This window comes from Somniosus microcephalus, chromosome 13, assembly GCF_052327205.1.
Source record: "Somniosus microcephalus isolate GS21.2 chromosome 13, FLI_Smic_1.0, whole genome shotgun sequence".
NCBI classification, from domain to species: domain Eukaryota; kingdom Metazoa; phylum Chordata; class Chondrichthyes; order Squaliformes; family Somniosidae; genus Somniosus; species Somniosus microcephalus.
The window spans coordinates 161,009,436-161,024,437 of NC_140999.1; the positions used below are offsets into that span (position 1 = coordinate 161,009,436).

General features: G+C 44.2%; 1 protein-coding gene across 2 annotated transcripts in view; it reads right to left on the reverse strand.

Moving 5' to 3' along the window:
* Positions 1–15,002, reverse strand: part of LOC147108726 (peroxidasin homolog) — a 287,308-nt gene that overhangs the window by 46,762 nt on the left and 225,544 nt on the right. For both annotated transcript variants that reach the window (XM_086005483.1, XM_086005485.1), the window contains exons 14-15: positions 13,180–13,336; positions 10,579–10,687 (exon numbers count right to left, since the gene is read on the reverse strand). In XM_086005483.1, coding sequence (XP_085861609.1) covers positions 10,579–10,687; positions 13,180–13,336 — 266 coding nt within the window. The remainder of the gene's footprint in view (positions 1–10,578; positions 10,688–13,179; positions 13,337–15,002) is intronic.

Here is a 15,002-nt window from a genome sequence, read left to right on the forward strand (position 1 = left end):
AAATGGGTTTCGATTCATGGGGCACTGACACCAGTACTGGGGTAAGAGGGAGCTGTTCCGTTGGGACGGGCTTCACTTGAACCATGCTGGGACTAGTGTCCTGGTGAATCAAATAACTAGGGCTGTAGAGAGGACTTTAAACTAAATAGTGTGGGGGGGGGGGGGGAAAGAGGGTTCAGGTGAGCGGGAATTTAAAAAGTCAAAGAGAAAGGAGAAGGCAATAGATCAGGGTAGCGATGGGGGTAATGGTAACCAGAGTGTGACAGGAAGGGACAGAGGGGTAAAAATTGGGTAGCGCCCCCTTTGAGTAGCGCCCCGAAAAAGTTAGCGTCCCGCAGCCGATTTTCCCAGGTAGCGCCCCGAGAGGGAGGAGGGACGCTACTGGAAGCACCCCACGTCCCTCTTGGGGCGCTGCGAGCCAATTTCACATCACACCGCGGTACTCCAGGCCTTCCTCTCCTTATTAAAGGGTAGGGGCCTGGCGCAGCGTGTCGCAGTGCCTAGCTGGGCCACCAGGGATCGGGAGTGCCGGCAAACAAGCCTGGCACTCACTTACAGAAAAATAGTAAAAAGACAAAATTAAAAGCTCTTTATCTGAATGCACGCAGCATTCTTAACAAGATAGATGAATTGACGGCAGAAATAGATAAAAATGGGTATGATTTGATTGCCATTACAGAGACGTGGTTGCAAGGTGAACAAGGCTGGGAACTGAATATTCAGGAGTATTTGACATTTTGGAAGGATAGACGGAAAGGAAAAGGAGGTGGGGTAGCTCTGTTAATAAAGGATGAGATCAGTGCAGTAGTGAGAAATGGTATTGGCTCAGAAGAGCAAGATGTAGAATCAGTTTGGGTGGAGATAAGAAATAATAAGGGAAAGAATTCACTGGTGGGGGTAGTCTATAGGCCCCCTAACAGTAGCTACACTGTTGGACAGAGTATAAATCAAGAAATAATGGAGGCTTGTAAGAAAGGTACAGCAATAATCATGGGCGATTTTAATCTTCATATTGATTGGACAAATCAAATTGGCCAAGGTAGCCTTGAGGAAGAGTTCATAGAGTGTATCCGGGATTGGTTTCCTAGAACAATACGTTGTGGAACCAACCAGGGAGCAGGCTATCTTAGATCTGGTACTGTGTAATGAGACAGGATTAATAAATGATCTCATAGTAAAGGATCCTCCAGGAAAGAGTGATCATAGCATGGTTGAATTTCAAATTCAATTGGAGGGCGAGAAAGTTGGGTCTCAAACCAGTGTCCTGATCTTAAATAAAGGCAATTACAAAGGTATGAAGGCAGAGTTGGCTAAAGTGGACTGGGAAAATAGATTAAAGAGTAAGATGGTTGATAAGCAATGGCAGACATTTAAGGAGATATTCCATAACTCTCAACAGATATATATTCCAGTGAGAAGGAAAGACTTTAAGAGAAGGGAAAACCATCTGTGGCTAACTAAGGAAGTAAAGGATGGTATCAAATTGAAAACAAAGGCATACAATGTTGCCAAGATTAGTGATAGGCCAGAGGATTAGGAATTTTTTAAAAACCAGCAAAGGACGACTAAAAAAATAATAAAGAAAGAGAAGCTGGATTATGAGAGTAAACTAGCAAGAAATATAAAAACAGACAGTAAGAGCTTCTGCAATTATACAAAAAGGAAGAGAGTGGCTAACGTAAACTTTAGTCCCTTAGACGATGAGACTAGGGAATTAATAATGGGGAACAGGGAAATGTCAGAGACTTTGAACAAATATTTTGTATCAGTCTTCACGGCAGAAGACACTAAAACCATCCCAATAATACATAATCAAGGGGCTATAGGGAGGGGGGAACTTAAAACAATCACTATCGCTAAAGAAAAAGTACTCAGTAAAATAATGGGACTAAAGGTGGACAAGTCCCCTGGATCTGATGGCCTGTATCTTAGGGTCTTAAAAGAAGTGGCTGCAGAGATAGTGGATGCATTGGTAGTAATCTACCAAAATTCCTTGGATTCTGGAGAGGTCCCAGCAGATTGGAAAACCGCTAATGTAACACCCATATTTAAGAAGGGAGGGAGACAGAAAGCAGGAAACTATAGACAAATTAGCCTAACATCTGTCATTGGGAAAATGCTGGAGTCCATTATTAAGGAAGCAGTAGCAGGACACTTAGAAAATCATAACACAGTCAAGCAGAGTCAGCATGGTTTTATGAAAGGGAAATCATGTTTGACAAATTTGCTGGAGTTTTTTGAGGATGTAACGAGCAGGGTGGATAAAGGGGAACCAGTAGATGTGGTGTATTTGGATTTCCAGAAGGCATTCGATAAGGTGCCACATAAAAGGTTACTGCACAAGAAAAGAGCTCACGGGGTTGGGGGTAACATATTAGCATGGATAGAGGATTGGCTAACTAACAGAAAACAGAGAGTCAGGATAAATGGGCCATTTTCCGGTTGGCAAACGGTAACTCGTGGGGTGCTGCAGGGATCAGTGCTGCGGACTCAACTATTTACAATCTATATTAATGACTTGGATGATGGGACCGAGTGTAATGTAGCCAAATTTGCTGATGATACAAAGATAGGTGGGAAAGCAAGTTGTGAAGAGGACACAAAGAATCTGCAAAGGGATATGGACAGGCTAAGTGAGTGGACAAACATTTGGCAGATGGAGTATAATGTGGGACAGTGTGAGGTTATCCACTTTGGTAAGAAAAATAAAAAAGCAAATTATTATTTAAATGCAGAGCGATTACAAAATGCTGCAGTACAGAGGGACCTGGGGGGTCCTTGTGCATGAAACACAAAAAGTTAGCATGCAGGTGCAGCAAGTAATTAGGAAGGTAAATGGAATGTTGGCCTTTATTGCAAGAGGGTTGGAGTATAAAAGCAGGGAAGTCTTGCTACAACTGTACAGGGTATTGGTGAGACCACACCTGGAGTACTGCGTACAGTTTTGGTCTCCTTATTTAAGGAGGGATATACTTGCATTGGAGGCAGTTCAGAGAAGGTTCACTAGGTTGATTCCTGAGATGAAGGGGTTGACTTATGAAGAAAGGTTGAGCAGGTTGGGCCTATACGCATTGGAGTTTAGAAGAATGAGAGGTGATCTTATTGAAACATAGAAGATACTGAGGGGGCTCAACAAGGTAGATGCAGAGAAGATATTTCCCCTCATGGGGGAATCTAGAACTAGGTGGCATAGCTTCAGAATAAGGGGTCGCCCATTTAAAACTAAGATGAGGAGGAATTTCTTCTCTCAGAGGGTCGTAAATCTGTGGAATTTTCTGCCCCAGAGAGCTGTGGAGGCTGGGTCATTGAATATATTTAAGGGGAGATAGACAGATTTTTGAATGGTAAGGGAGTGATGGGTTATGGGGAGAGGGCAGGGAAAGGGAGCTGAGCCCAAGATCAGATCAGCCACGATCTCATTAAATGGCAGAGCAGGCTCGAGGGGCCAAATGGCTTACTCCTGCTCCTATTTCTTATGTTCTTATTCAGATCCCAGTGCAATGACCAGAGTTTAAGATATACCAGCTGGTTTCCTTTTCCTCACCCATTGTTCTCTTATTCTCGTCTTCCGAAAATATTCCTTGCTGCTGTGCGTCTCCATGGAAATTGATCTCTTTCAAGTACTTTGCCTAATTAGCCACTAGGTATGTGTGAGCCCCAACATAGAAACATACAAGATAGGAGCAGGAGTAGGCCATTCGGCCCCTCGAGCCTGTTCCGCCATTTAATGAGATCATGGCTGATCATCCAAATTCAGTACCTTGTCTCTGCTTTCTCCGCATATCCCTTGATCCCTTTAGCCTTAAGAAATATATCTAACTCCTTCTTGAATATATTTAATAAGTTGGCCTCAACTGCCTTCTGTGGTAGAGAATTCCACAGGTTCGCCACTCTCTGGGTGAAGAAATTCCTCCTCATCTCAGTCCTAAATGGCTTACCCCTTATCCTTAGACTGTGTAGAACCATTGTTCTGGACTCCCCCGCCATCAGGAACATCCTTGCTGCATCTAGTCTGTCTAGTCCTGTTAGAATTTTATAAGTTTCAATGAAATCCCCTCTCATTCTTCTAAACTCCAGTGAATATAAGCCTAATCGACCCAATCTCTCTTCATACGTCATTCCTGCCATCCCAGGTATCAGTCTGGTGAATCTTCGCTGCACTCCCTCCATGGCAAGAACATCCTTCCTCAGGTAAGGTGACCAAAACTGCACACAATACTCAAGGTGTGGTCTCACCAAGGCCCTGTACAACTGCAGCAAGACATCCTTGTTCCTGTACTCGAATCCTCTCGCTATGAAGGCCAACATGCCTTCTTAACCGCCTGCTGCACCTGCATGCTTACCTTCAGCGATTGGTGCACAAGAACACCCAGGTCTCGTTGCACTTCCCCTTTCCCCAATCTATTGCCGTTCAGATAATAATCTGTCTTCCTGTTTTTGCCACCAAAGTGGATAACCTCGCATTTATCCACATTATACTGCATCTGCCATGCATCTGCCCAATCACCCAACCTGTCCAAACCATACTGGAGTTTCTCTGCATCCTCCTCACAGCACACACGCCCACCCAGCTTTGTGTCGTCTGCAAACTTGGAGATATTACATCTAGTTCCCTCATCTAAATCATTAATATATATTGTGAATAGCTGGGGTCCTAGGACCGATCCCTGCGGTACCCCACTATGTCACTGCCTGCCACTCGGAAAAAGACCCGTTTATTCCCACTCTTTGCTTCCTGTCTGCCAACCAGTTCTCTATCCAAGTCAGTACCTTACCCCCAATCCCATGTGCTTTAACTTTGCACGCCAATCTCTTATGCGGGACCTTATCGAAAGCCTTCTGAAAGTCCAAATACACATCCACTGGTTCTCCCTTATCTATTCTACCAGTTACATCCTCAAAAAATTCCAGATTAGTCCAGCATGATTTACCTTTTGTAAATCCATGTTGACTTTGTGCGATCCTGTCACTGTTTTCCAAGTGCTCTGCTATTACATCTTTTATAATGGACTCTAGCATTTCCCCCACTACCGATGTCAGGCTTACTGGTCTATAATTCCCCGTTTTCTCTCTACCACCTTTTTTAAATAGTGGGGTTAGATTAGCTACCCTCCAATCCATGGGAACTATTCCAGAGTCTATAGAATTTTGGAAGATGACCAGCAATGCATCTACTATTTCTAGGGCCACTTCCTTAATACCCTAGGATGCAGATGATCAGGCCCTGGGGATTTATCAGCCTTCAATCCCGTCAATTTCCCTAACACCATTTCCCTGCAAATACTGATTTCATTCAATTCCTGCCTCTCATTAGACCCTATGTTCCCGACATCTCTGGGAGGTTATTTGTGTCCTCCTTTGTGAAGACAGAACCAAAGTATGTATTTAATTGGTCTGCCATTCCTTTGTTCCCCATTATAAATTCCCCTGAATCTGACTACAAGGGACCTACGCTTGACTTCACCAATCTTTTTCTCTTCACATATCTATAGAAGCCTTTACAGTCAGTTTTTATGTTCCCTGCAAGCTTACTCTCATATTCTATTTTCCCCCTCTTAATTAATCCCTTTGTCCTCCTTTGCTGAATCCTAAACTGCTCCCAATCCTCAGGTTTACTGCTTTTTCTGGCCAATTTATATGTTCTCTACTTGGATCTTATGCTATCCCTAATTTCCCTTGTTAGCCACGGTTGAGTCACCTTTTTTGTTTTATTTTTATGCCAAACAGGGATGAACAAATTCTGTAGTTCATCCATGCGATCTTTAAATGTTTGCCATTGCCTATCCACCGTCAACCCTTTAAGTAACGTTCCCCAATCCATCCTAGCCAACTCGCGCCTCATACCATCGTAGTTTCCTTTATTTAAATTCAGGGCCCTAGTCTCTGAGTCAACTACTTCACTCTCCACCTTAATGAAGAATTCTATCATATTATGATCGCTCTACTCCAAGGGGCCTCGCTCAACAACATTGCTAATTAATCCTTTCTCATTACATAATACCCAGTCTAAGATGGCCTGATCTCTAGTTGGTTCCTCGACATATTGGTCCAGGAAACCATCCCGCATACACTCTAGGAATTCCTCCTCCACAGTATTGTTACTAATTTGGTTAGCCCAATCTATATGTAGATTAAAGTCACCCATGATAACTGCTGTGCCCTTATTGCACGCGTCTCTAATTTCCCGTTTAATGCCATCCCCAACCTCAGCATTACTGTTTGGGGGTCTGTATACAACTGCCCCTTGATATTTCTTAGCTTTACCCATACAGATTCCACATCATCAGAGCTAATATCCTTCCTTACTATTGTATTAATCTCCTCTTTAACCAGCAATGCTACCCCACCTCCTTTTCCTTTTTCCCTGTCCTTCCTGAATATTGAATACCCCTGGATGTTGAATTCCCACGTTTGGTCACCCTGGAGCCATGTCTCCGTAATTCCAATTACATCATAGCCATTTACATCTATTTGCGCAGCTAATTCATCCACCTTATTACGAATGCTCTTCGCATTAAGACACAAAGCCTTCAGGCTTGTTTTTTTAACACTCTTAATCCTTTTAGAATGATTATTTATTGTAGCCCTGTTTGATTTACACCCTTGATTTCTCCGCCTTCCATTTTGCTTTTCTCCTTCCTGTCTTTTGTTTCTATCCTTGCTTCCCTTTCCTTTGTCTTGTTGCATAGGTTCCCAACCCCCTGCCATTTTAGTTTAAACCCTCCCCAACAGCACTAGCAAACACTCCCCCTAGGACATCGGTCCCGGTCCCGCCCAGGTGCAAACCGTCCAGTTTGTACTGGTCCCACCTCCCCCAGAACCGGTTCCAATGTCCCAGAAATTTGAATCCCTCCCCCTTGCACCATTCCTCTAGCCACATATTCAGCTGAAATATCCTTCTATTTCTACTCTGACTAGCACGTGGCACTGGTAGCAATCCTGAGATTAGTACCTTTGAGGTCCTATTTTTTAATTTACCTCCTAACTCCCTATATTCAGCTTTTAGGATTTCATCCCATTTTTTTTTACCTATTTCATTGGTACCTATATGCACGACAACTGGGTGTTCACCCTCCCCCTCCAAAATGCCCTGAAGCCGCCCTGAGACATCCTTGACCCTTGCACCAGGGAGGCAACATACCATCCTGGAGTCTCGTTTGTGGCCGCAGAAACGCCCATCTATTCCCCTTACAATAGAATTCCCTATCACTATAGCTCTCCCACTCTTTTTCCTCCCGTCCTGTGCAGCAGAACCACCCATGGTGCCAGGAAGTTGACTGCTGCTGCCTTCCCCCGATAAGCCACCTCCCTCAACAATATCCAAAGCGGTATATCTGTTTGAGAGGGGGATGGCTACAGGGGACCCCTGCACTACCTGCCTGTGCCTACTACTCTGCCTGGTGGTCACCCATTCCCTTCCTGCCTATGCAGCCTTTACCTGCGGTGTGACCAACTCCCTAAACGTGCTGTCCATGATGTCCTCAGCAGCGCAAATGCTCCAGTATGTATCCATTCGCAGCTCCAGCGCCGCAATGCGGTCTGTCAGTAGCTGCAGCTGGATACACTCCCCGCACACATGGTCGTCAGGGACACAGGAAGTGTCCCTGATTTCCCACATAGCGCAGGAGGAGCATGTCATGGGGCCGAGCTGTCCTGCCATGAATTACCCTTTAATTAATTTAAATTAAATTAAATCAAATCAATAACATTAATTACACTACAATTAAATGATATACTCAAGGGCCCTTGGTTACTAGCACTCCCTGATACACAACAGAGACCTTAGAAACTATAACCACAAAAATTAAGACTTTCTAAATTTTATAAACTATTAATCTTAACTGTCAAACTATAGAGTAGTATAAATCAGTGAACATTATCAGGCTATTTAACTGTAGGGGTATCACAGCTGAGCCTGATTCTGTCTTTACTCAACACCCACAAATGTGGATTCCAGCACAGTGATTAGGAACAGAAACCCTGACGATCTTCCCCACTATAACCCAGGGATTCTATAAGCACTAACCATCGCCCCAGCTCAGATCAGCTAGCTTAGCACAAGATCAGGGGTGTAACCGGTTCAGTTACTTGCTGGGTTGCTGGGTCATTGAGAGAGCTACCTGCCATTTTTACTTTTAATTGTATTTTGAAGAGTTTACATTCACATATATACTTTATGAACAATATTTTGATCGCACATTGCTTGTAGGAGTAAACCGAAACATTAAAGTTTCTTGGGCTGCAGGTGCATGCACTGGGAGTGATGTCATTTTAAATGGTGAGTGAATTTGTTTGGTTTTGATTCCTGGAACTTTGTTACGATAAGCGATCTCGGCTACCAATGGTTCCATTGGTTGGGTTTGCTGTCTGAGGCTTTTGATGGATGGGTCACTAATGCTGCCTTACTTCCTCTCCTATATAGGTACATTTTCTCCTTCTGGAAGATGGGGTGTAGGGAAATTGTGATGACTTGGCTTCTAAGAATATGCCCCAGATTACTATTTTCTAACCATATTGGCCCAGAAATTCGGGTCTTCACGGGTGAGTACGCATGGGATACTCACCCGTAAGCACGCATGGGATACTCACCCGTAAGCCCAATGGAAGTGCCGGTTTCGTGCATGCACTGCGTATGCGCGGGAAACCGGCACTTCCGTTCCCCTGAAAGGAGGGGTTCAGAGGTGGAACGCGTGCGCAGGAGAGGCAGCGCGTGTGCATCGAACTTACGTTTTTTTTGCAGGTTTTCCCGAGAGGGTAAGTCTCCAGGAGTTACACTTTTAAAAAGCAGGCGCAAGGCCTGCTTTTTACAAGGTAAGTGGTGAATTAATTAAAATTAAAACATTTTTTCCACAGGTTTATTATTTTTAAATACTTTAAAGAAAGGTAAGTTTATTTTTAGCTACGTTAGAAAATGTAAGTAATTTTTTCAAAAATTGAAATTATTGTTTAAAATAGTTATTTCATTGATTTAAAAAAAAAATGTATTTGAGGTTTTCAAGATGTTTTGGGGCTTATAGTATTTATAGGTTTGACAGGTCTTCCTGTCAAACTTATGAATGAAGCAATCCCTGCTACCATTGGCTCTCCATGGCCCACGTGATCCCAGGGGATGCATCGAAGTAACTGCGCCCCTGGGATACGCAAGCACTGCGCGGCGGCAGCTGGAGGAGGCCCAGGATCGCAATTCCATGGGGGCCCACAGCTCAACGGCCAGCGCGCAAGGTAAGTGCAGGTCGGGGGTTTGCACCTGCGGGAAGCCTCCGACCCGAATTTCTGGGCCAACAACTCAGTTTAAAAAAAAAAATAGAAACACATCTCGGCTGCGAGTAATTTAACAAAATACTATTAGACGTGTATGTAAGAGGAAGGCGGGGGATTTAAAATCAATACGCATGCCCCATTTCATCTACCAGACAATAAAACTGTTCTCCTCTATCATTAGCGATTTATTTGTTGAGTGAGCAGGCTCTAGTCAAGTAAAGTCAGTGTTTGTTGCTAGGTAACAAACCCAGCACAGGTACTTCGATTTCTCAGTGTTTTTAATTATTGTTTATTGGCCTTCCAGACCTGACTTTTGAACTCGTATTAAATGACTGGCTAGAGTTCGGTATCTTTTAATACATTAACTTCATAGGAAACATAGGAACAGAATTCTGCAATTCAGCCCCTCGAGCCTGTTCTGCCGTTCAATTAGATCATGGCTGATCTGTATCTTAACTCCATCAACCACCTTGGTTCCTTATTCCTTGTCTGACAAAAACCTATTCCGTTTTTATATTTTCAATTGACTTAGCCTCAACAACCTTTTTGGGGGAGAGACTTCCAGATTTCCACGACCCATTGTGTGAAGAAGTGCTTCCTGGCATCACCCTAAACAGCCCAGCTCTAATTTTAAGGTTATGCCCCTATATTCTAGACTCCCCTACCAGAGGAAATGGTTCCTCCCCATCAGTTAGATCACCCTTTAATCTTCTACACTCAAGGGAATATAAGCCTCGTCTATGCAACCCATCCTCATAACTTAACCCTTTTAACCCCGGCATCATTCAGGTCAAATGCACAAATTTATTCAGATCCACTTGTAAAACATTATTTCATTGCCAATGTTGCATTAAAGTGAAAACCCTGCTAAATACACACTTTTCATTGCCTTCTCAAAATCTTCCATATGTACTCTTTGTGTGCTTTGAAGTGCCATGGCTTCATCAAAGGACTTGGTCTCAGGGATAAAACTGGGAGGATCCCATGGGTTTCCCACTCAGACATCTAAATGGTAGAGTCGCTTTTAAATGAAATTCATGTGAAAATGCTCACAGCTGAATAAATAAAGGCAGTGCTCAGACCCTTTAATATGTTCACCACATGGCACAAACATTAAAGAAAAATGCAATCAGTGCCTAAAATCATCACACATTTGGGAAAATTTACACAGCTGAAGTATAGTATTAATGTTCGTAACTATATATGAATCAACAGTATTTATAGTCATGAAGAACCTCTACATTTTTCACACATGAAAGAATTTATGAACGTGTTTGACTAAGTTGGAAAAAGATTTAGAGATTATTGCATCCTTACTTGTCAAACAAATCCCTTCGCGTTGAATTAATTGCACTGTCAATACTGTTAATAGCTTCCTGGAGTGACTCTTCAACAAAGGTATCGCCAGTTCGCCCACCTTCCAAGGCTGAAAAACGCAGCATCAAAAACACACACAAAGACAGTTTTATTTAGTTTATTTCCTTACAAAAAAACCCTGAAAAGGGCAAGATGGGCATCAGCATCAACTGCAATGCTACACAGCAGAGGTTACATAGCTGTACACACTAACCTTCCAACAGCTCATACAAGGTTTCAGTGCTAGGGCCAACATTCATGAAAATGAGAAATTCATGGCGTAATTAGGAGTCTGACAGATAATAACCGTATTCAAGGCAATGAAAGGCAAAACTGCCAAAGTAGCCATGTTTCAGTAACTGCAATGAATTAAAATGAACTCTGATGTGAATCATTTGCTTCTGCAGTGATCTTTTCAAATGGGCCTCTTATTTTAAACTAATTTTGTTTATTTTTCTCCTCTAGCCAGTTTTTCTCCTCAAAATGTGTGCTGATTTTCAAGATTTAAAAAAAAAGTGAATTTGCGGTTTCTTCCTGCTGGTCAGGATCAAGGCCGCCACCAGCTCTCCTGGATCTGTGGTCTACAGTCTGGGTCACAGGCCACAGAACATATTTGACTATAATACTAAATCAAGTGGGAGCGTTTGTAACAGGCTAGAAAGCAATGTTCCCTTTCATTTGTTCCCTTTAAGGGGCTGCACAGCCCAATCAAAACACTGTGCATGCACGGTTTTTCCTATTTAAAGGCTGGTGAGCCAGCTGCGTGGGAGCTGCAGGGCGCTGTGCGGCCACACAGCTTAAAGGGAACAGTGGCTAGAAGTTACTATTGCCAATGTTTCTGGCTAAGCACTTAATGATTTTGTATAACATGCCTCTGTCCCCTATTTTAACAAAAACATTAACCCATTAATTTAAAAAAGTTTAACGCCTTCTTTAAAATAACGGAAGGTCATACGAATGCATTAGGATATCATTAACAGTGATTTCTAACCTAAGAAATTTCAGTAATATGCTACTTACTTTGCTAAGGGGAGAGTAAGGCAGGGCTTTACCTGCTTGGGATTTATTATATCAGGCAGAAGGACGTGTAAACATATAAAATGAGGAGTTTCAGTTACTTGTTGTATGATGTGTTAAGGAAATGGTGGGATACTAATAATCCTGCTTGTGATGTCTGAGGCTTTGGGAAAGGAAGTTATGGCTTGCACAGGCTCTCAGCCTGTCTCTCGCAGCCTTGAAACCAGCTGAGAATTTGTGCCAATAGAAGCTTTGACCCATATGTAGCCATGTGTAACCTGAATAGGATGTTATTATAGGGGCTGCACATTGCACCAATTAACTTCTAACGATACAACAGCAAGGGCATGCTTGTTTTTGATATATTAAACCATGTGTACCAAAGTGATGCCCGAGATGACAGGACTAAATATCATTAACATTATGTTCAAAACTGCACTTGTGAACATTGACCGTACAGTCTGTTGCACAAATAGTATACAAGAAAAGTCAAGGATGGGTAATGGCCATTTGGCCCACTGAATCTCGCCCCCCTAGTATTCTAACTCTCTCAGGTTTGCAGCAAACTGGGTTTTGTATGCCCCTAAAATCTGTGGGGGAGAAATTGGGTATGTAGCGCCACCTATTAGCGCCTAAAGAGGGCAGTCAGTGGCTGTAGCGCCACTGGCCGCGCCTCCCGCGATATTCAGCGGGGGCGCTAATGGTGACATTAGCCTGTTGCGCTGCGCCGCCACCGATGACGTCATCGGTGTGCGCAGCGCCCCGATCGCGATATTTGGTAGCGAACGCCGCTGTAGCGCCGCTCACTACCCGTGCCCGGTTCACGGGGCCTTGTTGTGCCGGCAGTGGCGCAAGTTAAGGTGGAGGTGCGGGGCGGCCGCCTGCCAGCACCCTCCCCCCCCCCCCCCGCGGCATTGCCGGCTGTTTCCCCGAGAGCCCGGCACTTCTCCTCGGTGCCGGGCTCTTTTGCCGGGGATCGCGCTGTTGCAGGCCCCTCCCCCTTAACAATGGGAGGAAGGCCTGCAGTACCGCAGCACGCCGTAGCATGTGGCGCTGCGGCACGTTGCGCTGCGATATTCAGTTTCAGCGCCTAAGAAGGATGCGGAGCGCCTCGAGCCTTGCCCTGTCTCCCTCTAGGGGCGCTGAAACTGAATTTCTGACGTTTGTTAATGCTCCGAACGCTGCGCAAAAATCAGCGCCCAGGCAAACTTGGCGCCACTTTGGCGCCTCAACCCAATTTCTAGGCCTGTGCCTCTATTAACCTGCCTGATAAATTCTTCCAAACATTTATCATTTTTTGCATGAAATCCCTCCCTTTGGAATTTGTTCTAAATCTGGTCAAAGTTACAAGTAACATCCCAGGTGGCTCAATGTCTCTCCTCATCCTCCTCGACTTCTCCACACCTCATTTTTAAATACATTACTTTCCTTCGCACCAAAAGAGTACTAAATCTATATAACCGTTACCCAATCTGTACTAGCAATACTGCTGAAAAACAACACCCGTGTCCCGAACATTAAAATATGTTAATTGCAGTAACATACCAGTGACAGTTAACAGCATAGTACTGGAGATAAAACCAAATGCATTACGGGCAATGCATTCATATCGGCCCTGATCTGCTTCTCCAACATCTCGAATAATCAGAGCTCCCTCTGGGGTGACAAAGAACTTTCCACTGTCTGTGATCTGTACACCATCCTGTTTACAAAAAGTAAGTTGAAAGTAAACCGGCTTTGTGAACATAAAGATTTAATCTATTTCATCTTCTATGAACTTCTGCTCTTTCCTTTCTCTGGGAATAGACAAGGTGAGAATTAGGGCTTCACCAGTCAGCTCTGGCGTTCCGAATAGCATGTAGTTAGTGTCAACTTTGCAACTCACGGTGGCTGAATTTTGGATGGGGGAGGGCACAACTTGGGATGGATTGCTGCAAGGAGATTATGGGAGGTGGAACCCAGATCTGCCAGGTGTCTGCCCTATTTGTCCTCTGCCAGAAATTCTGAAAGGGAGCAGGCAAGTATTCTACCTGTTTCCTTCTCCATGTACCAACAGCAGTTTGGGCGGGGAGGGTAGGGTGTCTGATGGTACTCACAGGCTATCCCAGGAATTCCGTTCAAAAGTACAGTTTTAGGCTCAGCGGTTTTCCGAGAACAGACGTAGGTTCTGTGTGAGGTCTTCCGAAGGCCTGACAGGAAGATAATTGTTCCCTGAAGGAATTAACAGCCTCCATTTGCAGGCCCTTGCTTGCCCGCTTGGAGAAAAAAAATGGAATATGTTGTATGTCCTCTTTGGAACAATAAGGGCCTCTGAACCCCCCCGCCCCCCCCGGCCATCAGAGCAGTAGGCTGCTGCTCCGATTTTCTACCAGGCACTTGCGGTGGGCACCTCCGTCATGCCTTTACAGGCATGGGCCGCCTGTCCCAAATATTAAATTGGCCCATCCCTGTGACAGAAACATAGAAACATAGAAGATAGGAGCAGGAGTAGGCCATTCGGCCCTTCGAGCCCGCTCCGCCATTCAACGAGATCATGGCTGATCATCCAAACCCTAGCACCCGGTCCCTACACCGACAGCCACCCCACCCAAGCCCTATCCCCATAACCCCGTAACCCCACGTATTTAATCCCCCCTAACACTAAGGGCCAATTTTTTTATCATGGCCAATCAACCTAACCCGCACATCTTTGGATCTGGGTCGATGTCCTTCACAGTCGTTGGGCAGAAGTCCCGCCCTGTCGCACCTCTATCAGCGGAGGGTAGTTGTGGATTCTGTACTACTGGATTCCATACTTCTGTAGGCCCCAGTGAAGTTGCAGTGTTATAGCAATACAATTTTGGCCCCAGGAAATATTCACTTAGCATATTTGCCAAAATCTGACCTTTAATTGCCAGTGAGAGTAGAAGCTGTTGGAAATACAAGCCTGTGGAGGTAACCCACTGAACGCCAGTGGTATATATAGGGCAATTCCAGTTGATTCTTTAATGGAGATTCAACGACAAAGCATGGATTAAGGACCTGTTACAACCAATCTATCAGATCTTGCTCATCATATTCACTCAAAATGAAAGAATATGTTTAGTATCAGACATTACCCGATCAGCAGTTTAACTGCCATTTTCATATTGATAGTTTTAGTAAGATATACTTTCATGCCTTCTGTTGGTTTCAAAATTGTAATGCCCATCCCAAGTGAGAGGGTGGGCAAGTGACTTGCTCACAGGTCTTTGAAAGCTCTTTTCCACAACAGGTTACTGGAAGGTACACAGCAACAGCCCTAAGCAACCTTTCCTCTCTGTGAGGGAGGTACCTGCCCTATGTACTCTATATTCCTACAGTGGCATGACTGAGATAAGAAAATCCCT